The following is a 25,857-nucleotide window of genomic DNA, read 5'->3' on the forward strand; positions in this document are numbered from 1 at the left end:
TCAAAAGCACAAATTATTTTACGTATGAGTTATTTGTTGGAAAACTTCTCTTTGAAAACACTCTTCTTGAACGTCTTGCTCAGCGTCTTATATGAACTTTGAATAATCACGATGCTGTCTTTATACAAAGCAATATTGTGTATTAACAGCCCTATTTCATATGTTGAGATAGCACCATTCCGTAGTAAGAATATGTACTTTTCATTAGAAAATGCATTATCACCAGCCATATACAAAATATCTTTAAACAAAGTACTATTCTGGTTGTTCACAAGTGGAAGAGAGATGGGCTCTTCAGCAATGCATTGGTGATCTTTGATAACCTTTTTTGAGTATCCATCGGGTGATTCCACAAGGTAGACAATATGGTCATTAAAGCATTGAGAGACAACTGGCGTGCCAATGCTTATTGGATGCATCTCATGGGTTCTGAGATTGTAGATCTCGCCCTTGACCGGAAATACAAGGTAATTGTTTGATATTTCCACTTTCTCATTAATATCCTCGTACTTCATATGGTGTTCCTCAAATGAATCTATATTCAGTACTGTTACTGTGAAGTCAAAGTGCTGAAGAGCTAGAAAACCAGAGGAGAACCTCACCCACTTGGCAGGCGGAAACTCTCTTAGATTTTCAATGTGGAGCTTGGAGCCAGTAAACAGACTGTACAAGATGGCCTTTTTGGATGTTGAAATGCAGGCATATTGCTGATCAAAGTGTATATCAGCAGAAATTATATGGTTTTTCTGCTTAATGCTCAGGAAGTGGTTGAACTTGGTGGTCTTTTGATTGATATTTTCTAAAACAGATTCATCGATCCTAAAAGTAATAAGCTTATTGGCACTATCGTTAAATAAATTGGATGCATCTACATTGCCATCACAGTTCACAACATCACTATCAAGAGGAGTGTGTGTATCTTTATCATTTGAAATTGAGAACAGGTCTAAGGATGCACTGTAGGCAGTATAGAAGTACTCCTTAGTTCTTCCCGCCAGTACCGACGAATCATATAAAATCCTAAAAGTATACTTGTCAATCTCTGTAGAACTAATGACAACAGTGCAGTCTTCACCTCCAGACAACACTCTTCCATTATCAACACACATGCACAGTACTTCAGCGCTGTGTGGGTCCCCCTGAAAAGCCTTTACAATTTTGTTCTTCAAAATTTTAGCACAAAAGATTCTTGAATCGACTCCCGAAACATGAACCTGATCATTTAAAATGACTAGATCGTTGAGAGGATGCTCTCTGACATGAAATTTATCAAGAACGATCTCGGAAATGGGATTTATAAGATAGATGTGTCCATTCTCACCGCAAACACAAAATGAACTGACATTAATACCAGCAAATTTAATAGGAGTGGTCTTAATTTCGATTTCGGTTATAACCTTACTGTTGTGTAATATTGTTATCCAGCCATCTGACGTCCCAATAAGGATATAGCTGAATGCAGCTAGTAAGGAGGAGATTTTGCTTGTAACTGTGGCTATCTGAACTATGCTATCCCCGACGCTATTGTTGCTGATATTATTAATGTTGCCTTGGTAATGAAACACTTCATTTCTCGAATTTGAAAAGTAGAAGGATCTTGGTGCATAGCCTATCTTCTGACACTCCACACTGATGTTTGTAGCATCTAAGTCCAGAACAGTCCTATTTAGATTTGAAGTATCAAAAATGACAACTCTGCCAGTCTTAGAAAGACATATAACGGTATTTAGATCAAGAAAGGCGGATTGGACTATTTCCTCAGATATCTCAAAGAATAGAAATTTCTGAAGAGAAGAAGAATGATGGAGCTCAAGCATTCCGTTTCTTCGAAATATGGCAACGATCCTGTTGTTTGAGCATAGGGAAGTGACTGGAGAGGGAATGAATTCCGGAGGTCTGAAGACGTGAGCGAGCATTATTTTGTGGGTGAAAAAATTTACGCAAAGTTGAGAGAGCTGCAAAGCCAGGACAAGATAAGTAAAAGCATTTATATTCCTTAAAAATATTCTTAAATTGCCCTTTGTTTTATTTATAAATGGATGATAGAAAATGAAAGGTCAGAAAATGCATTTTGCTTCATAAGAGGGAGCCCTTTAATGCTGAAGTACAAGGATCTATTGACCGGACAGCTTTTGGTAATCTTTACACACTACAAAACCGTTAAGAATCACTTTTTACTTCTACTTTTCAAGTCTTTCATTAGATTTTCCTGTTTTTTCAAGAATAGTGCCTCATCAAAGATCCTCTTCTTCTTTGTTCCCAAAATCTCAACACTAAGCAATTTGCTTGCCTCAGAAAACACCTGATCCTTTGAGCCAGTGCGCAATGCTTCTGCTTCATTCTCAATTAGTGTCTTTTCAATGACTAGCTCTTCTTCGGCATTCCTGAATCTCTTAAAGAATTCATCGCTCAAGACCCTCTCCTCAAATAGATTTGAGACTACTTCTCTCTCCTCAGCGAGTACATTCAATTTCTTGAGGGTGTTTTTGGCGGCAAGAATGAGCTGCTTCATTTGTACACTCATTGGTTCAGCAAACATCCCATAGAATTTATTTAGATCTTCGTTAGAGGATTCAGGACTGTCACCTGTAGTACTTCTAGCAAGCATTCCAATTCCTATTATGAGTATTGAGCAGAAAAGAGATACCAAAATTATCATGGTCTTTATTTTGGGGTGAGAAATACAAATACATATAAATTATACAATGCATAAGCATAGACTCCACAAATGCAACAAGCATATTCTACGCCTATTTCTATGACACGCCTTAATATCAAATAGAAGCTTAACCAAGGAAGCAATAGCAGTGTTCCAAAAGGCTAATTTATTGTTAACGGATCTAGCCTAGAAAAAAGAAGGTTGATGAAATTCTACTTTCGGGATCTTCGGTGAATTGCATCAAATTTATGTACTGTGCATCGCAAACGCTTTGAACACAGAATATATGGCATTTAGGATGTAGTTTGCATCGGAAGTAAAGATTTGGCACGATGCTAATTACAATATTCACCGTAGAGAGTCTTAGATATAGAACAGGCTGCGATGCATTGAACAAAAACCAACAACTTCTCTCCTTGGTGCTTCTGCTCTAACAGCAATTTTCCATTCCAAGTGCTTTTTAGAGATACAAGGAGTTAGCAAACACAATATCTCGTTTAATCAGGAATATCCCCTGGGAAAACAGATTCACCAATTCATTGTTTCCAATAACTGCTGCTGCATTTGATAGCTGTCTCAGCAGCTCTTCCAGTCTTTTAAACACCCTGATTATGCTTCCCTCAAAGATATTAGTGCTTTCACATATCTCAACAAAAGTTCTACCAGTCATCCACATTTTGACTATGTCCATTAATGCATGGGAGAATCGTCCAATATACTCCGCTTCTCTCACATCAATCCCACATTCATTCATAATTTTAACAATCCTTTCAGCAGCATTAACGAGCAAAGTGTATACTGCATCATTTTCCTCACTCAAAACTAGATTCTCGGTGCTCTCTTCACAGACACAGCAGCTAAGCAGAGCCACCATATCTGTCAGGGACAGATTAATAAACTCTGAATTGAATATCATCTCCGTTATTACAAGTTCGTCTCCTGCACTGATCTCAGAGGCCATCTTGCCTTTGATTAGGACTGATGTGTCATCAATGTACTCAAGTCGTCTTAGAACGCCAATCATCTTTTTACATTCTTCCATGTGATAAATCTCCTTCAATTTATTTAAATATTCTATCTTCTCCTGTAAGTTTTCCTGCTCTACAAGATACCTCAAATGCTCTATGCTTTTATCTAATAAAGGGGTATTTGTGGGCGTGTACTCGCAGCTGACGAGGCATGCGCGGGAGGGATTTTTACAGAAAAGGCAGGATGAAAGATCTATTGATGGCTCGATTTCGCGTATTTTATTTTCTAAACGGGTAATTTCTTCATTAACGTCGTCCTTGTACTCTATTGGCCTGAACCTTTTACTAAACACCTTAATATCAACCTTACATTGAACATCATAAACACTACTCACATAAGCTAAGGGATACTCCTTGAGCTCTATATCTTTATTTGTTAGTATGTAAGCTTGAACAGTGCTGTGCTTTGTCACTTCCTTTACTATGGCATTTCGTATTGGAAGGATGGATCCCTTGTGTGGAATCATAAGATCTACAACCCTGCCCTTGGCTCTAATCATATCCTTAAAGGCACTAGCAAGCGCCTCGTTTCTTCTACAATATAGCTCTTCTCTTCTTAATAATAGCTGTGACAGCTCTGTTTCTTCCGCGAAAGGCACATCTACTATTTTATTCTCTTGTTCTAGAGCACTCTTATATGCCTGAAAATGAAAGAAGCTTCTGCTCAGGACATAGGTAGGGTCCAATCCCTCTACCCTTAATAAGTTAAGAATCATGTTGTAAGTAAGGCGAAATGCACTGAACAGTTTGTCTGCACTGGACGAGAAGATGGTCTTGACCTGTGCGACTGTTAGTTCCTCCGTAAGAATGCATATGGCCGCTCCCATCTCGTCCAGTCCTCTTCTACCTGCTCTTCCACTCATCTGGATAAATTCGCCCGAGGTGAGCAGTCTCCTGTTTGTGCCGTCAAACTTACGAAGTGATGTGAAAATGACTGTTTTTGCAGGCATATTTAGCCCTATGGAGAATGTCTCAGTGGCAAATAGCACCTTCAGAAGAGATTCCTGGAAGAGTATTTCAACTATCTCTCTGATAATTGGAAGAAGCCCAGAATGATGAATACCTATTCCTCTCTGTAGAAGCGGAAGCATCTTTTCTATAATGGGAATGTTCCTATCTTCCTGTCTTAGTGAGGCTATTGCATTATCAAATATTGTCTTAACCAAGTCTTTCTCTTCCTCATCTAATAAATCCTTCCTAATCTTAACCGCATATCCTTCACATTCCTTTCTGCTGAAAGAAAAAACAACCGCAGGAGTATTGGCCCTTTCTATTGCTTCCTGCAATATCTTATCCATATCTTTCCTCTTTGGAACATTTTGCATAGACCGCATAAACTGTTTTAGATGAAACTTCTTGTCTTTAATCAGATATAGATCGTCGGTTTGAAAATAGTGAATGAGAGGAATAACCCTCTTTTCAGTATAAACAACATGCACAATTTGCTGTTGGATATATGAAATCCACTCTGCAAATTCTAAGGCATTAGGAATGGTCGCACTAAGGAATACCATTCTTACATGCCCGGGCAAGAGTATTATTGTTTCTTCCCACACTACACCCCTCTCTCTGTCTCTCATATAGTGCACTTCATCAAATATTATCCAGTGAACCTCCCGTATGACCTCTGATCCTCTGTAAAGCATATTTCTTAAAATTTCAGTGGTCATGACGAGGCATGATGCTTCGGGATTGATGGTAACATCTCCAGTCATGAGGCCTACGTCTCCAAACTCCTCCTGAAGCTCTCTGTACTTCTGATTAGACAGGGCTTTTATAGGACTAGTGTATACCACCCTCTGGTTGTTCTTAATGGACTGTGCTATGGCATATTCAGCAACCACAGTCTTGCCGCATGACGTGTGTGCACTGACGAGCACTGATTCATCACGCTCAATGCTGCATATTGATATTTTCTGGAATGTATCAAGTTCAAACTTGTATTTCTTTGCATCGCATCGTGGTTCGTGGGGAATCTCCGAATAGCTACCACCAAATGGCACAACAGCCTCGTGTTTAGTTCCGCAGACGAAGAATTCGTCACACACTTCAGTCCTTGGTTGTTCCCTTATGAACTTTTTTGGCACTTTTAATCTCGAGTCATCATCGAAAATGTCAAAGTAAGCCTCATCCATAAGCTTTCTGGGATGTAGGAAAGTAAAATTTTACCATGAAAAATATGAGATTGAGATATTGGAAGACTTTGAGATTGGCAAAATGCTTCTGTGCTGCTCTCCTTCTTTGGGCTTTATAATGCATTCGGACTGCTATTAGTATTTGGCTTTACTAGCTAGTAGGATACCAGATGCAACATTGGCATATATTAAATAAATACTGTTGAGTGTACTTTGACCTTTGCTAATTGAGCACTCGATGGCACTCACGGTCCACGTCTGATTATTTGTACTGGCTTTGCGCTAGAATAGGCAGAAGTAGCTTATTTATCGTTAACCAGCATATGCTAATGCTATTTCTGTAGCTCCATTTCTGTAGTGCATTTGACCATGCAGCTAGTTGGGTCGGGTTGGCTACATCAGCTTTATAGTGCTTCCACCCATGTCTGCATTGTTTAACTTCGAATCATTTCTAAGACTTGCAATTCTAATGATATGCACCTCAACGTATCTAAAGAGAAAGTTCCCCACAATCTTTTCCAAGAAAAATGGATGGTACTCCCTTTTGTACAAATGCTGCATTATCGGGGAACGACTTTCCCCCTTTGTCGGAATACTTTGTTTGTTCTTTGGTTTGAAAAGACTTGTAAACTTTTTTATATAGAAAAGATATGGCCGTAGTAGAGAGCGGGCCGAGAATGCAGGAAAAGTTTATTAAAGATGTCTTGCTAATGTCTCAATTAGTTACTTTCTGTTTTATTATTTCTGGGCCTGCCATATTAAGAATAATAAAGATATACAAGTTAATAGCTTTCTGTGTTTACTCTCTTCATGCATGCACACAGCCCAAAGTCTCAAACCGTGTACTTTTGTCAAGGCCACACGCTCAAATATTCCTTGGCAAGATCTACCATGCAGCCCCTGGGCCAATTTGGAGCTTTAACAAATTTGCCTCATTCAGGCGTATTTTGATTTTAAACATCGTTTCGCCATCTTCAAAATTCTTATGAATTACTTGCGGTTTATCATGCGATTCATGGCCATGCACAGATTCTTTGATATCTGTGCTTTACACCAACAATTTTGTCGATGTTGTTTCACAGTTTTACTTGAGCACGTAGGATCCCTAATATCAAAAGACTGCAATTTATAGGGCATTGCACAGTACCATAATCATAAGAACTGGACTAGTTTCCTGAAAGTTTGTTTGCAAGATGGCATTCATAGACAAATCAGACTATGCCATAAATAGATCAGCCACTTTTATCAAAATTTTCTAAAGTTTTGACCGTGCGGAATGAGTGAGCTAGTTTTTGAAGATGTATCCATGGAAATTAACAAAGTTGCAATTGCAAACAACTTAACATTCTATGCCACGAGACTGTGCTGTATCTTCTTCAGTCCAGACTGTGGTACTTTCAAGGAGCTGTCGCTCCTCTTTTCCAAGATACATCTGCACTCTGCAAACGAGATTAAAGTTCGGGGAAGTGTATATTTCGATGGAAAAGTGCTTCCAGCAGCGAAGTTCCACCATCTTCTCAACCAACATGTCGTATGCGAGGGCAACGACAGTGTATTTGATGTTCTCTCCTTGATTAACAGAGAAGAGGCTGAGAATATGGTAAGGAAGCTTGACATTTACTTTTACAATAAAAGAACTGACCATTTGAATGTGCAAGAATCTAGGATTTTTGAGATTGCTGTTAATTTGATTGCCAAACCGCCTGTTATGTACCTTAAAGTGCTTGGAATGAGCCGCAAGCAGAAAGACAAGTGCCTATCAATACTCTCGGAATTTGTGCAGCAGCATGAGTCTGTAGTTTTTGTTGAAACCGATTTTCGGATATATTTGACTGTGCGGTTATTGTCAAGCATGAGAAGATACTCTCTCTAAGCAGACAGGAATCTTCAAGGTTCTTTGAAAGCAGAGAACTTTCGGTGTTTAGTCTGCCTTCAAACCCAATCAAGGGGAATTCGGCTGACAAGTTTGTCTCTGAGATCAATCTAAATAAAACAGACGAACCATACAATTACAAAAAGCTATTTATGGCATATAAAACTAGCAATACTGTGGATTTAAAACATGTGAACATGCCGACTTGGAATAGACTGACAACCATCGACTTTTATAAAGTGGGCCTGACACAAGCTGCGGTTCTCGGATATAAAAAATATGAAATGACATTCCAGAAACATGAAAAGAGAATAGGTGTGCTGAAGAGCCTATTTCCATGCTTCTTGTTGATTTTTGTTCTTAGATTGGCCAATGAACTGACTGACAAGCCCAATATTCAGCATGCTCCCGACTTGGTTGCCCTGACCTGTAGCGCAATCCTCAACAAAAACGACTTTCCTATACTTGCCACTTTCTTTCTGCAAACATTTGTTCTCAAGGGCTTTTCATTAAACAAAATCGGGTTTTTATTGAAAAAATTTTTCAGAGAAAGATTTTCCGAAGTAAGTCAACGCTTAATTTTTGCATCGGTCTGCTTCAGTGTAATGTACCAGTACTCCTCAATATTTGAGGAGGATTTTCAGGCACTAAACTACAACATTAATGTTCTTATGACGCCAGGAACCTATATTGCCTCAATCTTTATTTTTGCTGCGCTGGCTCATATTTCCACCTTCTGTTTTGTGGGATGGATCTTTAACATCAGACTCATGACTCTAAACCTGATCTGTGCCTTCTTTATCAATCTTATTTGCTTTAGCTTCCTAGGCAAGCGTCTAAGAACAACATTCATCGGCTTTTTTATCTCGACTTGTCTTTTCAGTGCTCTAGTGACGGCAATGAGGTCTGGTCCGTCAATCATCCTCAAAATGTTCTATGCTATTTTTCCATTACTGATATATTCCCAAGAGCTTATCGATGGGGGCTACTCTATTCCATCCACACTTTCATTGGTCTATGTCCTATTGTACTGTACTGTCATCTACATTATCACATGCTATAGAATTTCATTTTACTAGATAGCGCTTGGTTTTACCAAAAAGAACCATTGCCGGCATTACACCTGTCATGTTCGCACAACGCACTTTTCTTTGAATAAACAGGTTTTTGTTAAAATACATTTCCTACTGGTAGGACTGCAATAACTATTTTGCAAGTAAACGACAATTTTAATCATAAATTGATCAAGACCAAACCTCGAAACAGTGGAACCTATCTTCTCTTCCGTATACTGAATTTAATCATAGGCTTTTCAGAAGATTTATCTTTCTGACATCCATCCTAGCCGCTTGATTTAAACATATCACCCTATGGTAGAGAAACCTTTCTAACATTCCCGGCATCAATGGCTGTTAAGAAGATGCTCGTATGATTTTTCGTCATATTAGACTAGATATTAAATCATATGGATGCAAAGACTATGGATCGGTACAGTCAGATACATGATTTTATATCTTGTTATGGTTTGCCAGCAAGTTTCCTCTTCAAAATCTTAGTTCCAAGATTGTCTTCTAGGAATTTCAACGCATGCGTCGGTACTTGTTCAATGTTAGATACATCCACTTCACTAAGCTCTGGGGAAGCACCTTGGCTGATCGCTACATTAACTATATTTATTACAAACATTTCTTCGTTGTTTTGCGGATTTGGAACTCTGGACCTAAATCTACGCCATATGTCAAAGGCAGCCAATTCAAAAATATCACCCTTGCAATTGCTATAGCCATCTTTGTCCTCCAATCCTTTGTTTTCAATCCAATCGCCTACAACCTTAACAATTCTGAGATTATTTAAAAATAATTTGAACTTCGCATCATTAGCATAAATCACAGGAGCCGGTCTCAGACTACTTAACAGTTTTTCAAGTTCTTGAATTTCGCTTTGACTGAACCAACGTGAGAAATTATTAAGCTCTGGATCATCGTCGCTGTCATTAAAACCAGTATTGTAAAGATCGTCAAGATCTGCAAAATGACTGGGCAAAGCATTAGGATTAGTTGCTGGTGCAAGTCCTGCACTTTCTTCATGGCTGCCTACATCTGTTGCAGTCATGCTACCAAGACTTGTAACTTCAATAGTGCTGCCGGCAATATCCCTGTTGTTGGTAGCCTCGCTACTAGCGTCAACAACTCCAGGTAGTACTACAATCCCCAATATTGGAAGCATCTTAACAACTCCAAACAAGATTTGCTTAGTTGACTGTGCTTGTAGCATTAGGGGGTAATAGCTAACAAAATTTTCAATTGGTTTTTTGCATTTTAAAAGGACAGTTCAAAAGAAAAAATCAAAGCGGCCATGAATTCTTGTGGTCAAAGACCAAGTGGCATTTAAAGCCTGTTTTCAACATGTCCCTTTAGAATATAAAAGAATATGCCGTGTTTGGCCAGAAGCATATCACTCCCAGACAATCTCTAGAATCTTCATGGATTTACGATGACTAAATATCCTTCCTTTACAAATATTTGCCGCCATAACTGCATGCACCAATGCTTAAACTAGCAAAGTTCTGAGACTTTGAATGGTACTAAGCAGCTCCAATACTAAAAACTAAGTACAGAAAATGTTAGGACTATTTAATCAACAAACGAACTACTTATAAATATAGGCATTAAATAAAAGTAATATTCTCTTCTGTTCCCTTGGAGCTTCTACATTTCCTTAAAGCCTGTGTCTTAAACTTGCTTTTGGGTGCAAGATTTTCCAGCACAATGCACTCATTTACACTTAGGCATGGCACAAAGTTAATCAGGATATTGTCCAAAAGATCGATGCGCGAAACTAGCTTTCTAATCGGATTGAAAAAGTACCTGTCCTTCTCGTTTCTGTTGATCTTTGCAGCAAGTTTTCTTGATACTTCAGGGTATTTCTTTGAATTTCGATCTTCCAAATATTCAAAATATCCGCAAACTAGAGGCTTAATGTCCTTCAGGTTGTCCGTAAAGGTTAGAAGTAGCTCTTCTGAGCAATGGTCAAACAGCCTCTTTGAGTACTGAGCGAACTGTCCAATTGAAATTAATTTGAACAGTCGGATGCACGATTCCTGATCATTAAAATGAAAATTTGCTGAAATATAGGATATAAGCTTATCAAATAGTATCTTAGAACAAGAAACGGGGTCTGTAGGCTCAGTGGCTGAGTAGGGCTCTTCGGGCAGCTTAGAGTGGAAAAATACAACAAAGTCAACCAACTCAAGGAAATTATCAACGGCACACGAACCATGTGTGCTATTCTCAAATATGTCTGTATCTATTATAGAAGCACCATCTTGCTTGTTTCCAAATTCAAGATTCTTTACCCACTCATAGTCCTCTTGCAAAATCTTCCAAAGAGTGGCATAGCATTTTACAATAGGCGAAGATGACTGATCAACTGAGCTGGAAATATCAAAGAACTTTATGAGCGGAAACACATATTTGGTCTTTAGTTCTGATATAATTGTCTCTACCTGGAGAGAATATATATCCTCCAACTTTTTCAATAGCTCTGCAAATTTATCAATAAAGCTGTCATTATTTTCAGCCATTTTCCTTAAATATTCCAAGATTTTGAAGGTAGAGCCTGGAAAATTAGCAAACGAAGAAACAGAACACAATGCTTGAACTACTAGCCTGATGTTATTGCTGTTATCCTTCACAACCTCAAATAGATCTAAAAATATAATAGGATCAGTGTTGAAGCTCATAGCCGTCAAAATATCAAGAAAACACACATGGTTATTATCACAACAGGCAGACCTATTCCTAATGAACTCACAGATATTTAGAATGAACGACTCAACGTCACTGTCAGAAAGCTTAAGGTTCTTAAAGACATGGCTTTTTGTTTGCTTGAGAATATTGTGTAAACTATCAAGTTCCCAGATTCCTTCAGGACACAGCTTTTTCAGAGCCAGAAACTTAAGATCATTGCAGGAATCATCATTGGAAATAATGGCAAGGATTTCTTCAGTGGCAAAGACCTGTTCATTCTTAAGAAAAATAGATAATATTGCCCTGCAGCACTCCTTCTGAATATTTGGATTGCAGTCTTGAAGTGCAACTTCAACCAATCTTGATTTATACTTTTCAACGAACCTCTCAACAGGATTGACAGCATCACTGAAATTGGCTTTTGGCTTACAAAATTTTGAAATTTTCAGAAATGATTTGACAGCCTTTCTCCTAACTGAGTCATTTCTATCATTGAGTGACCATCCGATGTACTTTAAGTAGTCCATATTCCTCAATGCATTGCTAGCGCATATCCACTCAGACAGAAATTGTACACACATGGCCCTGATGCTTGGATCGATGTCCCTGAATCTAGAAATAAACACACTCTGAAACAGAATCTCGATCTTGTCTAGCATCTTTGAGCTCAAATAGCTTGATTTTATCAAAGAAAGGACTAAAAAAGTTGAGTTAAATCTGTGCAGTCTCGTCTTCGATACTGTCAGCTCAATTATCCTCTCAATTTCAAAATTTTGGACCTTGAGAAAAATATTGGCAAGCTTCTTTAGTTGAAGACTCTGGGTCGTCCTTATTATCTCGACAAGGTCATCCGAGCAGTCTTCTTTTTCCTGCAGGGTCTTAATGATCTTTTCGGGAGAGAATACCTCCAAGGCTGACACTGCGGTGGTGTTCATACCATTATTGAGTAGTGTGTTGTTGGATATATTACTGGCCACTACATTGTTGTTTAAAGCCGTGGCATTTAATGTTCTATCGTGTGAGGTGTCCATGGGCTAAAAATTTCCAAACACAAATGAAGAGCAGTTTAAGTCTAAATATATAGAGTCTGTGTTACATATTTTGCCATTACAAACAGTATGCAGAACTATTTGCACATACTTCACGGCATGCATTAAAAGCTAGTTTATCAACCAATTGGGAAGTACTGCGTACCCGTTTCATATTTCAACTGTCATGTACCTACCGCTATATAAATGACAAATAGACTAGATAAGCTAATGCTAGGTGGCGAAATGCTAAAGCTTCTTGCATCCTTCAATATTGATGGTTTTATAACAACGATGCAAGATGAGCACCTGAACGAGTTTATAAATGACAACGACAACAAAATCATGCATCTCACGGGATTTACAGGGTCGGCAGGAATTGCATTTACAAGCATACATGAAAAGGTGCTAATAACTGACGGAAGATATTATCTCCAGGCTGAAAGAGAGTTGAGGGAGAATGAATCTAAGGGCTATAGGCTGGTCAAACAGGAAGATCAGGAAGAGTACTGGAAAGAAATATTGAAGAGCATTAATAGTATTGGAGTTGATACAAGATACATCAGCATTAGGGACTATGAGACGTTGAAAAATATATTTAACATGCTGGGAACCAAACTGGTGCATGTGCCCGATATCGTTTTAGAATTATGGAAAGATAGACCGGCAAGGCAGTTTAGGAAGATAATAGACTTACAAGAATACAGATATAGAAAGGAAGTGGACTTTGATGAAATTGTACTATCGCTCGAACAGTGCTCACAGTTTAGTAATACATCTAATAGTAAAACTTCCAATCTTGATTTATTATTTGATAATGAAATAGTGAAACAACAAGGCGATAGTTTGACAAGCATTGCAGGAGAGTCCAGAAAAGACAAGATTTCCAGGGTTTTAGAGACTTTAAACGAAGATGAAATCCTAGTACTAACTGAACTAGACACAATCGCATGGATTTTCAATCTGAGAGGCGAGGATATAAAAAATAACTTGTTTTTCTACTCCTTTTCTGTGATTTTTAAAGAAAAAGTGGTGTTATTTACAAACTCTGATGTAAAGTTACCTGAGCTGCAGGATATAGTCCAGCCTACAAGCAATGAAACTTGGGATGGCACTTCTTATTCTTTTGAAATCAAAGGATATTCCGAATTTTACAGATATATTGAATCCTTCAAGCATGACAAAAAGATAGTAATTTCACCGAATACTCCCGCGTTTATTGCCAACAAGTTCAAAAACAAAAGAATAACCAATGATATCCGTGCATTGCAGTCAGTAAAGAACAAAATGGAACTGTATGGCATGCTTCGTGCAAACATTCTTGATGCCCTAGCTTTAATTAAATTATCTACGTGGATTCATACGGCCAGCCGTACTGAAAGGGAGATTGCTGAGCAGCTCAGAAAGATCAAGTCAGAAAATAGATACTTTCTTAGAACAAGCTTCGATTCAATTGTTGCTGTTGGAAAAAACGGAGCTGAGCTGCACCACTCAATAGGAGATACCTATACAGCCAAGGAAAAGGCCATTTTGATTGACTCAGGCTCACAGTATATCTTTGGAACAACTGACATTACAAGAACATTGAGTACAAGACCAGATGCGATATTGAAACGGGACTACACATTTGTCCTTAAGGCAACGATTGCTCCTAAGCTATTGCAGGAAAGGGAACTTGGAGGAGACACGGTGGATACTACGGCCAGAAGCGTGCTACTATCAGAAGGCTTAACGTATGACTCGTCTACTGGGCATGGTGTTGGGTTTGGATTGAATGTGCATGAGAACCCGCCAGCAATTTCCCAAAATGGAGGCGAGATACTAGAGAATCAAGTATTTACAATCGAGCCCGGAGTATATCGTGAGGGAAAGTATGGAATTAGGATCGAGGATATGGTGTATTTGGAATCTTTAGATGGCATGGACATAGTTCATGATTTAACCTTCGCCCCATACCAGATGGATATGATTGATAGGAATTTATTAACTGAAGATGAAAGTAAATACATTAATACCAAAAATCGAAAGATTGGGTGCTTATTTATGAGCAGAATCAAAGATAAAGCTAGCTTGAAATACTTAATAGAGAACACCAAGGAGCTATGAGCGTCAATCAAAACATAGCTACCAACATGAAGCATGAAAATCAATGTGTAACAAACGGCTACATACTATCTGGGCATACTACTAAGTTTTGCCATTATACTTTTTGGTTTTTCTCAATTTCTTCCCCGAAAATGCATTTTAAACTAGACTTCGAGGGAAAGCCAGAAATAGGAGCTTATGTCAGAATGACAAACAAGTATATACTCGTTGGGAGATCGCAGACACCAAACATCATCAATTTCTTCAGAGAAAACTTCTCAGTCCCAATTATTGAGACCACCATAAACACGATCAATACAGTTGGTTCGCTTTGCGTAGGCAACAGCAAAGGATTGGTACTTCCAGACACGTGCACGGATCAGGAGTTGCAGCACATCAGAAACTCACTTCCCGAGTCGATTAAAGTCGTTAGAATCTATGAGAAGCTCAATGCTCTTGGAAACATCATTGTCTGCAATGACTACGGCTGTCTGGTTCATCCAGAAATAGACGAGAGCAACATTAAGATATTGGAAGATACACTCGGAGTGCCAGTATTTAAGCACACAATCGGTGCCGAGCCACTTGTAGGCACCTTCTCAGTTCTGTCTAATCAGGGAATGCTTATCCATCCAAATGTTACAGAGCTTGAGCTAAAAGACTATCAGAACTGCTGAAGGTTCAGGTGATCGCAGGCACAGTAAACTCAGGATCCCAGGTAGTAGGAGTGGAATAGTGGCCAATGACTATGTCTGCATTACAGGGATACGATGCACGAATGTGGAGATAAAGGTGGCCGAAACAGTCTTTAATCTTTCGAGTGAGAAGCTGTCTACAGCAGCAGCGATTGATGAGATCGTTTTGTAGAAGTGATATTGCGGCTATTTAAAATAAATCCTATTATTTACACACCGCGTTACTTGTTCTAAGAGCTTTGTTTGTTGTATGCATGCAGCGCATCCGGTGTGGTTAACTTTATCTTGCAAGATCCAGTACTGTAAAACTAGACATAAGAAATGTGGTTGGTCTCTGCTATTACTGGATTACTCCTTTGACAGTTAATATTACCAAGAATCTACAGTAATGGATAACCAATCCTTTTCTCTGCCCCTCACTAGCCATGCCAGACACAACAAGCAAGTCTTTAGATTATTCTAAAAGACTAGCTTTGAGAATCTCAGATGAAATTGACCATGCCTTAAACTCAATACCTCCAGGGATCCGCAACAAACTAGCAAGAACTGCAAGTCGAGTATTTGCAGGCCTCGGCATTGGAATTGTCTTCCTTTATGCAGCAACAAACTCAGACAGGACTTTCATACACAACGAGGATTGATAAGCTTGCTATTCAATAAAACACAGTCTATATTCAATTCTTTTTTCACTTATGAGAATATTGGAAAGTCTCTTCTTTGAACCATAAAGGTTATTGAGAATACTCAATATTAAGTTAAAATACTAGAGCTGAATGCTAAAATATTTACAATACAGCGCATTTATACTATTCATTGCTTCTTTATTTAAAATAGCCCTTTAAATCTCTTGCCTTTGGGTCTTACAAGTTGTCTGGCCAGGTAACCTTCAAGTTGAGCAATCAGAAATGTAATAAAGGGAAGAAAGGCTAAAAGATTCAGATACCAATTCAGCCTCTCTGCATCCTTAATGTTAGTAGCCTGGGTGTTCTTGGCATAGTGATTCTCATTTCCCAGTATTTCAACCGCATTCTGCAATTGATTCAAAAGGGTTCTCAGGGCAATAATGTCCTCGTTTCCTTTATTTATCTTCATTACAGAGTGAACTGAAATAGAGAATCTTTCCATTTCATTTCCTCTGTTGTGCAGTTGGATAGTCCAAACGCCACCCTTGTCCAGTTTCTCAGTTACGTTTCTCTCGAGGGGAAGCTCAAGGCCTTCTACATCAACCTGTTCCTCGATCGACTCAGTTGCTTGGTACGAATCTTCAACATCAATGGCCTTTTTGTGATGTCTTTTGCCATCTGGCGGAACGACTCTGAAAAACAAGTTGTTGGACTGGGAGATACGGCTCAAGAACAGTTCAGAATACTGCTCATCGTCTGTGACATGCTTGCAGAATGTAAGCGTCTCCTTTGGTTGGATAATCTTGAGAAGATTCGAGCAGCAGATTGGTCCTAGGAGTAGCAAGAACATAAGCATTGTTTATGGGTCGAGAAGGAAGAAAACTATAAGGTACATAATCATGGAAAAACAATAAGGATCGACGCATCCACACACATTTAATTAAAAGAAGACAATTTGTAGATTACTCCACCTCGAGTTTGTAACTTTAGAAAGCAACTTCGACAAATTGTATTCTGGAGTACGACTATGCATACACCATAAAAACAACAGTAGATTTTGACGGAAATAACGGACCATGGACTACCATAAGCCCCAAAGGTCGCTCACAACTCCCAATTTCTCCAGTGGTGTGATAAATTACTTAGAAATTAAAAATTAATTTAAATTTAAAACATTATCCACAGTAAACAGCAGGACACAAGTGTAGCATTGTCTTTACTAATAAAAATACATAAAATTTGTCGACCATCTCGGCAGCCATCCCTGTTAGGCGATAGATATTTGATATCTAGCACAGAGGCTTATCAAAGTAAAGTATTAAATAGTAAACCAGTTGATTTTGCACCTAAAATTCAATGTATTTCCATATTTTCTCGCAAATTTCTTGCTGATTGAATTTTTCACTGCATTCCACAGTAAATACATCATTTCTATTTTTATTCACTACTTTAGCATATACTGCGCCTTCCTTTTTAACAAAATCAACCCCAAATCCCTTGACTATCTCGTAATAAAGCTCCTCAACTGTAGGATAGCTCAGAACTTTTATCTCCTCTTCCAAATGTGTATTCTTCTCAATCAGCTCGTTCAATCTTGCTTCTATCTCCTCATTCTCCTGCTCAAGTTCAATAATTCTTCTGGAAAGCTTTATTCTCTCGTTGTTTTTCTTGGTAAAGGATGCTGCGTTCTTGTCCTGAAGCATCTGCAGCCTCTCCACTTCAGACTCCACCTGTTTGTTCTTTCTCTTCACCTGGTTTATCGAGTCCTCAATTGCCTCCATCTTTGTTTTGTGTGCAATTTCCGCATCTCTCAGCTCCTGTTTGATTTTGTTTAGAGTCTCCTTGAGTGTTTCGCTGTTGAACTGGGCGGTTAGTTTCAATATCTGGGTCTTGGCTTCTTCCATTACTCAATCTATGTCTTGGGGTCTGAAAAACAAAGAAATCCAGCCTTGAGCCATATGCCAGCAATGCTTGTAAATTGGTCATAGCACGCAAATAGAGGTACAGTGTGCCATTATTTCTTTACATAAGAAGTACCATGGCATAACTCTCGATATTTCGTAGCACCGACAGCCAGCAATACCATTCTAATGTTCTTTGCATTTTCTTACTTTTTATACTTCATCAAAATTTCTCCCATGTTTTACTTGCTTGAATCTGTATTTGGAGTAGCACTTTTCAAGAAGAATGAAGAAGAGATAATTCTTCTAAAAAAGTTATTATTTGACGCAAACGCAAATGTCGTTGACATTATAGACTCCCTCAACGAAGGAGCCATTCCGGATCAGATAAAAGAGTTTATCAAAGAAAACTGCCCATTGGCAAGCACGGTAAATGTACTAAACCCGAAAATATGCGAGACACTTTCAAGAGAACTAAGCATGAATGCTGTCTGTAGTCCAGATAGTGGGTTTAGAAAATTGAGGACAAGCTACTTCGAGTACTTTGATGTGTCCAAGGATCTTTGTAGGATAGCAACATCGAAGATAGCTCACAGGCTAATAAAGACAAACAGAAATGACATGATTCTGATAGACATTCTTAACTACGTTGAGGAGATGGATGTAAGCATCAACAACAGGATTATGAGAGTGAGAGAGTGGTATTCTATTCATTTTCCGGAACTCAACACGGTTTCAGACAGCACGGCATATCTTAATCTTGTCTTGAAAATAGGCAGCAGACAGAAGTTTCTATCGAATTCAGATTATAACGGTGTGCCTGAGGAAATTGTCCGCGTAGCCGGAATGAGTATGGGCAGCAGTATGAAGACTGAGGATATTCAGCAAATCAAGGATGATGTATGCAACATTCAGAAGGACATTGAATATAAAAACGGTATGCTAGTGCTAATGAAGACTTATGCGCAAAAATCCTTTCCTAATCTTTTTAACATTATTGGGGAGGGGCTAGCAGTAAGACTAATCAGAAAGGCTGGGTCCATTTCTCAGCTAGCACAGTTCGCATCGTCAACAATTCAAATTTTAGGTGCAGAAAAGGCCTTTAATGAAGCTGTAAAAATGAAAACCAACACTCCCAAATACGGGCTTATTTTTAGCCACAGTCTTATCTGCGATTCGCCCGAGGATATTAGAGGAAGAGTGGCCAGGGCGGTTGCAAATAAAGTTTCGCTGTGTGCAAGGATAGACTCGGATCCAAAAAATTCAATTGGTGGCGAATTTGGAACAAAAGCACGGAAAGAAATTGAAAAGCTAGTGGAAAAGCTGGTCGATAGGGAAAACAAAAAAGAAAAGGCTATTTTTAATAAAAAGAAAAGAATAGTCTCGGTGAAGGAGTATGATGTGTCAAGGGACAGTACAAAGAGAATGAAAAGCCAAGAATGAAGCTGTACTTTAATTAAAACTTTTAGATTTCACTTTTGGCATGGCTCCAAAGGCCCATAGGATAGTATTCAGATTAGGTACTGCTGTCTCGAACTTTGTCTTCTGCAAATACTTATGAGGAGCTTTAATATTGCGCCTACACAGTACTTGCAAGCCCATGTCTTTCAAAATATCCTCTTTTTGAATCCAAATGACTCAAACAAGCAGTTTGAATAGTCAAAAGCTCTGTTTGGTCTGGAATTTACCTTGTTTTCATATGCCATATTCAATAAGCTTTCTATGACAGAGTTTGCTCCAAACGCGAGGCTCTTTTCATAGTTTTGTATTGCATTTTCAAGATCATCAATCAGGTGGCAGATAAATCCCTTGCAGACAAAATAGTAGCTGTTCTTCTCACACTCCTCCAGCGAAGCTCTTGCCTCTTCCAGCTTACCAGTAAAGAGAAGGCAAAACACCTTCAAAATATTCTTTATACTAAATAACTCAAGATACCTCATGGCCTCCTCATACTCCTCATTGTAGATTAGACAGTAAATAAACGAATAGATTACTCTGTAGTCTGTGGGCTTTCCATAAATATTATCAATGCTAGATGTCTCTTGCCGTATGGATCTATGTTTCTTATTTTTTGGGACTTCGTTTATAGCTAGCGAATCCTCCATAAGACTAATACTTCTTTTGAAATAGTGTTTTGCCTTTGGTATGTTATTCATTAACTGGTACTCATACGCCAGGCAATATGCCGGGATATACGATGAGCTCATAATGGAGTAGGCATTGTTTAGAACTTTAACTGCATACTCAGTCTCCTTCAGCTTCGAGTGGCAAATTCCTGCCAAGAGATGACCAGGCCCCAAGTTCTTGTTAATTTCTATTGCTTTGTAAAAACAGCTTAGGGCCTCTTTATACTTTTCCTTTGCCAAGTAGTACATTCCCATTCCCAGATAAATAAACTCACAGTCGCCGAACAGATCAAGATTTCTGACACATACTCTGAATAAAAGAGCACTGCCGCTCATCATCTCCCGTTCGAAGAGAGTTTTATAGGCCAAAGAGCAGATTACTAATGGACAGACAATATTATCAATCGATACATCCCCTGATATTAGAGCACTCATAATACTCCTGAGATGAGTATTGGGTATTTTGTCGATAAGGGCAGCCATTTCCTTGAAATTGCATAGCGATTCCTTATAAAGATATATCAAGGGCTCAATATTTCTACTGTCCCGTTCAAACGATAGTACAAACTGTTGCTTTCTGAGTAGTTCCTTCTTTGACAAGGCTGTGAAGAGTAGCTCGACTGAGGTACTGTCCAGCGTATCAAAAGTGGGCACTTGCACGTTGGTGATTGGTTGAACGGATGATTCCTTTCCAGATCTGACGTAGAGAAGCTTTATTTCCTGGATCTTCAATAAGTCTGTGTTGAGTTCTACAATCCTCTGGATCTCCTTGTGAAAGCCCAGGTGTAAGAGAGACTTTAAGATAAGGAAATAATCAGGTATAGAAGAGTTGGGCAGTGTGCTTTGTGCTATAAGGAGGGAGGACCAGTACAGTTCATGGTTTAAAAATGCAAATCCCAGTTTTGTCATTTCACCCACGTCATTCATTAACTGGGGTGACAATGCAAGCATATAAAAGTGTGTGGAGCATATTTTTGGATGCCAATCTGAAGACGTACAACAATTTATTTATTGCAGGATGGCCTTACACATCATTAATTTTCCTTTGCTTTGAAGCATGCAGTAGAAGAACAGTACGTGAAACTAAAACGTCACAAACATTCCCGAATTCATTATTGCAAATATTAGTGGCCAAACAAACAATATTATTAATTTTGTTATTTGCTACTGTTTCAAAATTAAAACTGAAACCAATTTCATGGATTTTTGATGTCTAATATTAAATGCATTTCTTGCTTTACCTTATTTCTGCATTTTGCAGAAGAAAAGACAGTGTCATTTTAATTTTATGTAGAAATGAAGACAAAGATGAAATTGCAAAGACCATAACCAACTTTGAGGAGAGGTTTAATGCTCGTTACAAATACCCTTATGTTTTTCTAAACGACAAGGACTGGGATAATGACTTCAAGGATAAAATAAAATCAGTCACAAAAAGCCAGGTCAAGTTTGGAAAAGTTCCAAGTGAGGATTGGGACATGCCCAAAAGCATAGACGCGGAAAAAGCCAAAACGAATTGGAAGACGATGGCAATGAAAGGAGTACCATATGCTGAGAAAGAAAGCTATCACAACATGTGCAGATTCTACTCGCGAAGCTTTTATTATCACGATCTTGTGCAAAAGTATAAATACTACTGGAGGATAGAGCCCGGAGTGAGATTTAGATGCAAAATACCCTATGATCCATTTGAAATAATGGAAGAAAAGGGATACAAATATGGATTTACAATTACACTTTTTGAGTTTAAGGACTCGATACCCACACTCTATGACTCAACGTTGGAGTTTAAGAGAAAGTATTCCCATTTAATTCCAAAAGATAAGAAAACCTTGCAGTTTATGTTTGAGAACCGAAATTACAACGGATGCCACTTTTGGTCCAACTTTGAAATAGCCTCTTTTGAGCTGTTTAGGAGCAAAAGCTATACCACTTATGTGGGATATTTAAACCAAAAAGGAGGATTCTATTATGAAAGGTGGGGCGATGCACCAGTACACTCGTTGGCCGTGGCCATGTTTTTAGACATGAGTGAGGTTCATTTTTTCGAAGAGATTGGATACACACACCCTCCATTTACACATTGCCCAACGAATGGAATAGACTGTGACTGTAAACCTGAAGAGAACTTTGATAACAACCAGATTTCCTGCCTGCCGAAGTACCGCAACGATACAAAGTCACAGAAGACCCCAGCAGATGGAAAAGTGGCAAACGATGCAAAGAATGGCAGTGGCATTCATGTCAATATAGAGCAAGGCAAAGATGCCCGTAACATCTGACGATAGAAATTAAACACATTCAAAGCGCTTTTATTATAGTACAATAGACTGTGCTAGAATGCATAAGTCTAAATTAAGTATAAATTAGTTTTTTAATTTTTGAAATCACTTTTGATCTTGTCTTAATTCTCATCTTTCCTTTTTTGTTGAAAAATTAATTTGCCCATGTCTCACACATTCACAAGAAAGGTGCATCGAGGTGAAGTCCAAAAGCAGCTAAACGAGGAAGAGAAAAAGAAGCAAGAAAAGATCCAGCAGGAGCTGTTAGAAGAACAAAAATGGAGCGACGGGCCCAAAACGGCGACAAAGCACGAGCAAAAGATCATAAAGGAGGAGGAAAAGCAGAAGAAAAAGGAGCATCTGAAGCAGCTCTATGAGAAGGAGATGGAAGAAATCTAAGATCAAATATTAAATTTTCTTGATGGAGTTTTATCCTTAAGCTGGGATTTTAGTATATTATTTCTGCTTTTAAGTTACTTTTCTTCATCAACTTTAAAAGAAAGTATAAACATTGAGCTCTACTCTTAATAGTACTGCGTAGTGCAGATCTGTACGATCAGCTTTCTATTTCCAAAAAGTCCATTAAACTTTTGCCTCGTAGTTAATTAACTCAATTTCATCATTTTCAAATATCTTTACGTAAGTTCCGAGACTTTCCTGCACCTCTATATTGTATATTTTGCTTTTGTAATTAAATGACAGTGATTGTGCAGTTTTGTCGTATTTTAAATCTCTAATCTCGCTCACATCTAAGTTCTGGGTATCGAGGATTATCTTCATGGGTATAAATGAGAAACAAGTAATCAACTAACCCTTGTCTGTTATTTGGTATTGCAAACTCAGCTGAGATATTTGTGATTGAGAGTATAAAACCCAGCTGGTGGCTAAGGACGCTTAAATAGTCCATATAATTTGCCAAGCAGATATATTCCTTACTGGCATATTTTCTGTTCAAGATCCACCTTCTCTTTCCAGCACAGTACCTTGCCACCGTCGGATAAGGTATGCAGTTGCTTCAACGATTTATTTTCTCGATCAGTCAATCTAGGAAAATGCTAAACAATAAAATTTCGTTAATGCCAATCTATTTTCAAAAACCAAACAACTAAATGAAATAAAATAGGCCTTTGCATCTAACTTATAGTTTAATTAGATCTCTGTCTCGTAACAAATCTAGTCTTCCTGTCTTCCTTGCTCCTCACTTTGACAATCCTCAAGTGGCATGCACAGCTTATGCAGTGGTTCTCAATGTTGAGGAATGTTGGCACTTCGACATTTTCGTAGACTGTGGCTGCTCTGAAGTCGTCCATTGAGGCTGCCTCGACGACAGGCGCATTGGAAGACCTAGATATTGCCTTGTCCTTGGCCACAGTGGCACCGCACTGGTTGCACTGTACATTGCATGTTGCACCTCTATTCTTTTTCTGTCTGCCGTGGTTTTGTCTCTTGACTGGCATTGGAGTAAAAATTTTTTGAAAATGTAAAGTTGCAAGTAGGTTTATAAGCAAATACCATTGACGTCTTAGCAGTCTTCGTTGTAAAGCTTGCACCTAAACATTTATCTTTTGTGTCCAAAATTTGTCAAAATTATCAGAGACTCGCTGGCATTCTACAATGATACACGCTTATATTTTCAAGGATGAGTATTTTTTTTGCATTTGCAGCCGTAAAAATTTTACCCAAGCAAATGCTTTTCCCACTCTTAGCAAATCAGGTCCTCGCAACTACGACCACTGAGAAGCAAAGTATTACGAACGACGAGTTTTTCGATGCCAAAATCTTCCCTTCCTTTGATAGATTTCTGCACATTTTCTCCGTCTTTTGCCTTTACATTGCACAAATTATTATTGGCATGCCTCTTCTCTGCATCTCTATGTTCAACTTGTGCTTCTTTTTACTTTGCAAAACATTCAAACTTACTCCAAAACGAAAGTTTGATCTTCTAGATTCTTACATTCTGAACTCAGTTGTTATGTGTATGAATCTCAGTAATATTGTTTTCTACTTGATCTATAATACAGTGGCGTTGTTTTCTGGGAACTCCTTTGTGTTGTACTCCATTATTCCATCTGCCTTATTCTGTTTGTTTGAGTATTTTATAATTGAGCAGTCTATTCAAAAGAAAGAAAAACGCAAGTTTTCATATAAGGATTCGCTTGGCATTGTATCTCTGTTGACTCTTTTTATATGTCTCGCCACCTTGCAACAGTTTACTCCTGGCTTTGGAATCGTCAATTGCTTTGTAACCATCAATGTCAGGTCGTTTTGGTTCTACTTTTCCAAGATAATAGAGCATATTCTGTTTTTAGTTATGACTTACTTGTTTTTAGTATCTCACTTTCCACTTACTGGAACACATCCATTTTTTGGTGAAAAAAATCCAGATAAAATTAACGTCGCAGCAGACTCTAAAGAAGAGGATGTTAAATAAGTTAGAAGTGAATTTGCATATAATATGAGACAGTGATGTCCCAGAATTAAATTTATTTTTAAATCCATGTAATGATTTGCCCAGTAAATTAAATCATTCAGGCCTGTACATGAAAACAATATCAGTAATAAAGCCATTTGTGCTGCACTATTCCTCTATGCTCTTTACAAGTCTATCAATATCTGTCCAGCTGCCTTCCACACATGCCTTGACTCTCTTTTTGTACTCTTCCAAACTTTCTTGAAAAAGCTTGGCAGCCTCTGGATTGGCTGGTGATTTTGTGTTTGGATCGTTTAGCAGGCTTTGGATGCTCAGCAGAATTCCTTGCACATCGTATGACGGCGACCATCTACTCTTCAGTATGTCAAGGCACAGATCTCCGTTTGGGTAAATATTTGGGTGGAACATTTCAGATACGAATGTGACTTCTGGAGGATGCTGGGGATATCCTTCGTCAAATGTAAGTACCAAAGAAAAAGTTCCATTTTCAAATGGTGTGTTGTCTGGTCCCAAAATGATTGCTGTCCACGTCAGTAGATCTTCTTCTAGAGGCTGTGCGAATATTCCAATACAGTTCACTTTCTGGATTTCATTAAAATCTTTTAGTAGTCGTCTCTTTGCTGGTGTTGACATGGGACCAAAAAAAACAAAAAATATCAGTTTATCTTGTCACTGGACTGTATTTAGAACACTCCAATTTAGATTTTAACTACCATCAATAACAGTCTTAATCTACAGTATGGAGAGGTATAGCAGTGCCTAGAGCAATTCAGCAAAACAGTAGAAGTTGATTTAAGTGTACATTTATTTGATTTGTTTTACATTCCGTAAGTTTAGAATGCTGTCTAAGATATTATAAATAAGTGGGTTGTTTTTTATATAAAATTTTGCCATTTCAGGTACTGTTTTATACTCGTCAGCTAGCCATACTTCCATTTCTCTTTTAGATTCAAGATATAGAAGGAAAACATTTCTTGTGTACGATCTGACTTCTAGCTGTGCTGCTATAAAGCAGTTCAACAGCTCTTTCTTATGCTCAAACTCAAGAAATGAAAAGCGTGTCCTAAAATAGTCAGGATTGAAATAGTACTGTGGAAGCTTTAAGTGTAGCTCGTGGTCTAGGGATTCAAAAATAGACCACTCTGTCCTTAGTATTTCCTTTGCTGTGAATGCTCCATCTGTTACCACTGAGTATTCTAAAACCCGCTTTGTTTTTGACTCCTCTATCTTGGCTGCCAGAAA

The 25,857-nt window shown here is 38.3% G+C and overlaps 20 protein-coding genes across 20 annotated transcripts; 9 read left to right on the forward strand and 11 right to left on the reverse strand.

Moving 5' to 3' along the window:
- Positions 1-29: 29 nt before the first annotated feature.
- VICG_01721 (uncharacterized protein) lies at positions 30-1,916 on the reverse strand (the record flags this gene model as incomplete). The annotated part of the gene is made up of 1 exon (XM_007605104.1): positions 30-1,916. One exon carries the CDS (start codon positions 1,914-1,916, stop codon positions 30-32), a length of 1,887 nt encoding a protein of 628 aa, XP_007605166.1.
- Positions 1,917-2,167: 251 nt separating this feature from the next.
- VICG_01722 (uncharacterized protein) lies at positions 2,168-2,659 on the reverse strand (the record flags this gene model as incomplete). Its single annotated transcript, XM_007605105.1, has 1 exon — positions 2,168-2,659. The coding sequence occupies one exon, from the start codon at positions 2,657-2,659 to the stop codon at positions 2,168-2,170; it is 492 nt and encodes a 163-aa protein (XP_007605167.1).
- Positions 2,660-3,119: 460 nt separating this feature from the next.
- Positions 3,120-5,822, reverse strand: VICG_01723 (uncharacterized protein; the record flags this gene model as incomplete). Its single annotated transcript, XM_007605106.1, has 1 exon — positions 3,120-5,822. The coding sequence occupies one exon, from the start codon at positions 5,820-5,822 to the stop codon at positions 3,120-3,122; it is 2,703 nt and encodes a 900-aa protein (XP_007605168.1).
- A 421-nt stretch (positions 5,823-6,243) lies between these two features.
- On the forward strand, positions 6,244-6,459 carry VICG_01724 (uncharacterized protein; the record flags this gene model as incomplete). The annotated part of the gene is made up of 1 exon (XM_007605107.1): positions 6,244-6,459. A coding segment is annotated over one exon (216 nt), but the record flags the coding sequence as incomplete, so codon positions are not given.
- A 13-nt stretch (positions 6,460-6,472) lies between these two features.
- Positions 6,473-6,811, forward strand: VICG_01725 (uncharacterized protein; the record flags this gene model as incomplete). Its single annotated transcript, XM_007605108.1, has 1 exon — positions 6,473-6,811. The coding sequence occupies one exon, from the start codon at positions 6,473-6,475 to the stop codon at positions 6,809-6,811; it is 339 nt and encodes a 112-aa protein (XP_007605170.1).
- A 287-nt stretch (positions 6,812-7,098) lies between these two features.
- On the forward strand, positions 7,099-7,695 carry VICG_01726 (uncharacterized protein; the record flags this gene model as incomplete). Its single annotated transcript, XM_007605109.1, has 1 exon — positions 7,099-7,695. The coding sequence occupies one exon, from the start codon at positions 7,099-7,101 to the stop codon at positions 7,693-7,695; it is 597 nt and encodes a 198-aa protein (XP_007605171.1).
- A 44-nt stretch (positions 7,696-7,739) lies between these two features.
- Positions 7,740-8,774, forward strand: VICG_01727 (uncharacterized protein; the record flags this gene model as incomplete). The annotated part of the gene is made up of 1 exon (XM_007605110.1): positions 7,740-8,774. A coding segment is annotated over one exon (1,035 nt), but the record flags the coding sequence as incomplete, so codon positions are not given.
- A 439-nt stretch (positions 8,775-9,213) lies between these two features.
- On the reverse strand, positions 9,214-9,969 carry VICG_01728 (uncharacterized protein; the record flags this gene model as incomplete). Its single annotated transcript, XM_007605111.1, has 1 exon — positions 9,214-9,969. The coding sequence occupies one exon, from the start codon at positions 9,967-9,969 to the stop codon at positions 9,214-9,216; it is 756 nt and encodes a 251-aa protein (XP_007605173.1).
- Positions 9,970-10,363: 394 nt separating this feature from the next.
- On the reverse strand, positions 10,364-12,475 carry VICG_01729 (uncharacterized protein; the record flags this gene model as incomplete). The annotated part of the gene is made up of 1 exon (XM_007605112.1): positions 10,364-12,475. One exon carries the CDS (start codon positions 12,473-12,475, stop codon positions 10,364-10,366), a length of 2,112 nt encoding a protein of 703 aa, XP_007605174.1.
- Positions 12,476-12,679: 204 nt separating this feature from the next.
- VICG_01730 (uncharacterized protein) lies at positions 12,680-14,578 on the forward strand (the record flags this gene model as incomplete). The annotated part of the gene is made up of 1 exon (XM_007605113.1): positions 12,680-14,578. One exon carries the CDS (start codon positions 12,680-12,682, stop codon positions 14,576-14,578), a length of 1,899 nt encoding a protein of 632 aa, XP_007605175.1.
- A 131-nt stretch (positions 14,579-14,709) lies between these two features.
- On the forward strand, positions 14,710-15,234 carry VICG_01731 (uncharacterized protein; the record flags this gene model as incomplete). The annotated part of the gene is made up of 1 exon (XM_007605114.1): positions 14,710-15,234. The coding sequence occupies one exon, from the start codon at positions 14,710-14,712 to the stop codon at positions 15,232-15,234; it is 525 nt and encodes a 174-aa protein (XP_007605176.1).
- Positions 15,235-16,077: 843 nt separating this feature from the next.
- On the reverse strand, positions 16,078-16,731 carry VICG_01732 (uncharacterized protein; the record flags this gene model as incomplete). Its single annotated transcript, XM_007605115.1, has 1 exon — positions 16,078-16,731. The coding sequence occupies one exon, from the start codon at positions 16,729-16,731 to the stop codon at positions 16,078-16,080; it is 654 nt and encodes a 217-aa protein (XP_007605177.1).
- Positions 16,732-17,221: 490 nt separating this feature from the next.
- On the reverse strand, positions 17,222-17,779 carry VICG_01733 (uncharacterized protein; the record flags this gene model as incomplete). The annotated part of the gene is made up of 1 exon (XM_007605116.1): positions 17,222-17,779. One exon carries the CDS (start codon positions 17,777-17,779, stop codon positions 17,222-17,224), a length of 558 nt encoding a protein of 185 aa, XP_007605178.1.
- A 234-nt stretch (positions 17,780-18,013) lies between these two features.
- VICG_01734 (uncharacterized protein) lies at positions 18,014-19,219 on the forward strand (the record flags this gene model as incomplete). The annotated part of the gene is made up of 1 exon (XM_007605117.1): positions 18,014-19,219. The coding sequence occupies one exon, from the start codon at positions 18,014-18,016 to the stop codon at positions 19,217-19,219; it is 1,206 nt and encodes a 401-aa protein (XP_007605179.1).
- Positions 19,220-19,383: 164 nt separating this feature from the next.
- On the reverse strand, positions 19,384-20,829 carry VICG_01735 (uncharacterized protein; the record flags this gene model as incomplete). The annotated part of the gene is made up of 1 exon (XM_007605118.1): positions 19,384-20,829. The coding sequence occupies one exon, from the start codon at positions 20,827-20,829 to the stop codon at positions 19,384-19,386; it is 1,446 nt and encodes a 481-aa protein (XP_007605180.1).
- A 296-nt stretch (positions 20,830-21,125) lies between these two features.
- VICG_01736 (uncharacterized protein) lies at positions 21,126-22,184 on the forward strand (the record flags this gene model as incomplete). Its single annotated transcript, XM_007605119.1, has 1 exon — positions 21,126-22,184. One exon carries the CDS (start codon positions 21,126-21,128, stop codon positions 22,182-22,184), a length of 1,059 nt encoding a protein of 352 aa, XP_007605181.1.
- Positions 22,185-23,329: 1,145 nt separating this feature from the next.
- VICG_01737 (uncharacterized protein) lies at positions 23,330-23,641 on the reverse strand (the record flags this gene model as incomplete). Its single annotated transcript, XM_007605120.1, has 1 exon — positions 23,330-23,641. One exon carries the CDS (start codon positions 23,639-23,641, stop codon positions 23,330-23,332), a length of 312 nt encoding a protein of 103 aa, XP_007605182.1.
- Positions 23,642-23,823: 182 nt separating this feature from the next.
- Positions 23,824-24,615, forward strand: VICG_01738 (uncharacterized protein; the record flags this gene model as incomplete). The annotated part of the gene is made up of 1 exon (XM_007605121.1): positions 23,824-24,615. The coding sequence occupies one exon, from the start codon at positions 23,824-23,826 to the stop codon at positions 24,613-24,615; it is 792 nt and encodes a 263-aa protein (XP_007605183.1).
- A 147-nt stretch (positions 24,616-24,762) lies between these two features.
- VICG_01739 (uncharacterized protein) lies at positions 24,763-25,248 on the reverse strand (the record flags this gene model as incomplete). Its single annotated transcript, XM_007605122.1, has 1 exon — positions 24,763-25,248. One exon carries the CDS (start codon positions 25,246-25,248, stop codon positions 24,763-24,765), a length of 486 nt encoding a protein of 161 aa, XP_007605184.1.
- A 171-nt stretch (positions 25,249-25,419) lies between these two features.
- On the reverse strand, positions 25,420-25,857 carry VICG_01740 (uncharacterized protein; the record flags this gene model as incomplete). The annotated part of the gene is made up of 1 exon (XM_007605123.1): positions 25,420-25,857. A coding segment is annotated over one exon (438 nt), but the record flags the coding sequence as incomplete, so codon positions are not given.

Source organism: Vittaforma corneae (genome assembly GCF_000231115.1).
Source record: "Vittaforma corneae ATCC 50505 unplaced genomic scaffold supercont1.18, whole genome shotgun sequence".
In the NCBI taxonomy this organism is placed as follows: domain Eukaryota; kingdom Fungi; phylum Microsporidia; family Nosematidae; genus Vittaforma; species Vittaforma corneae.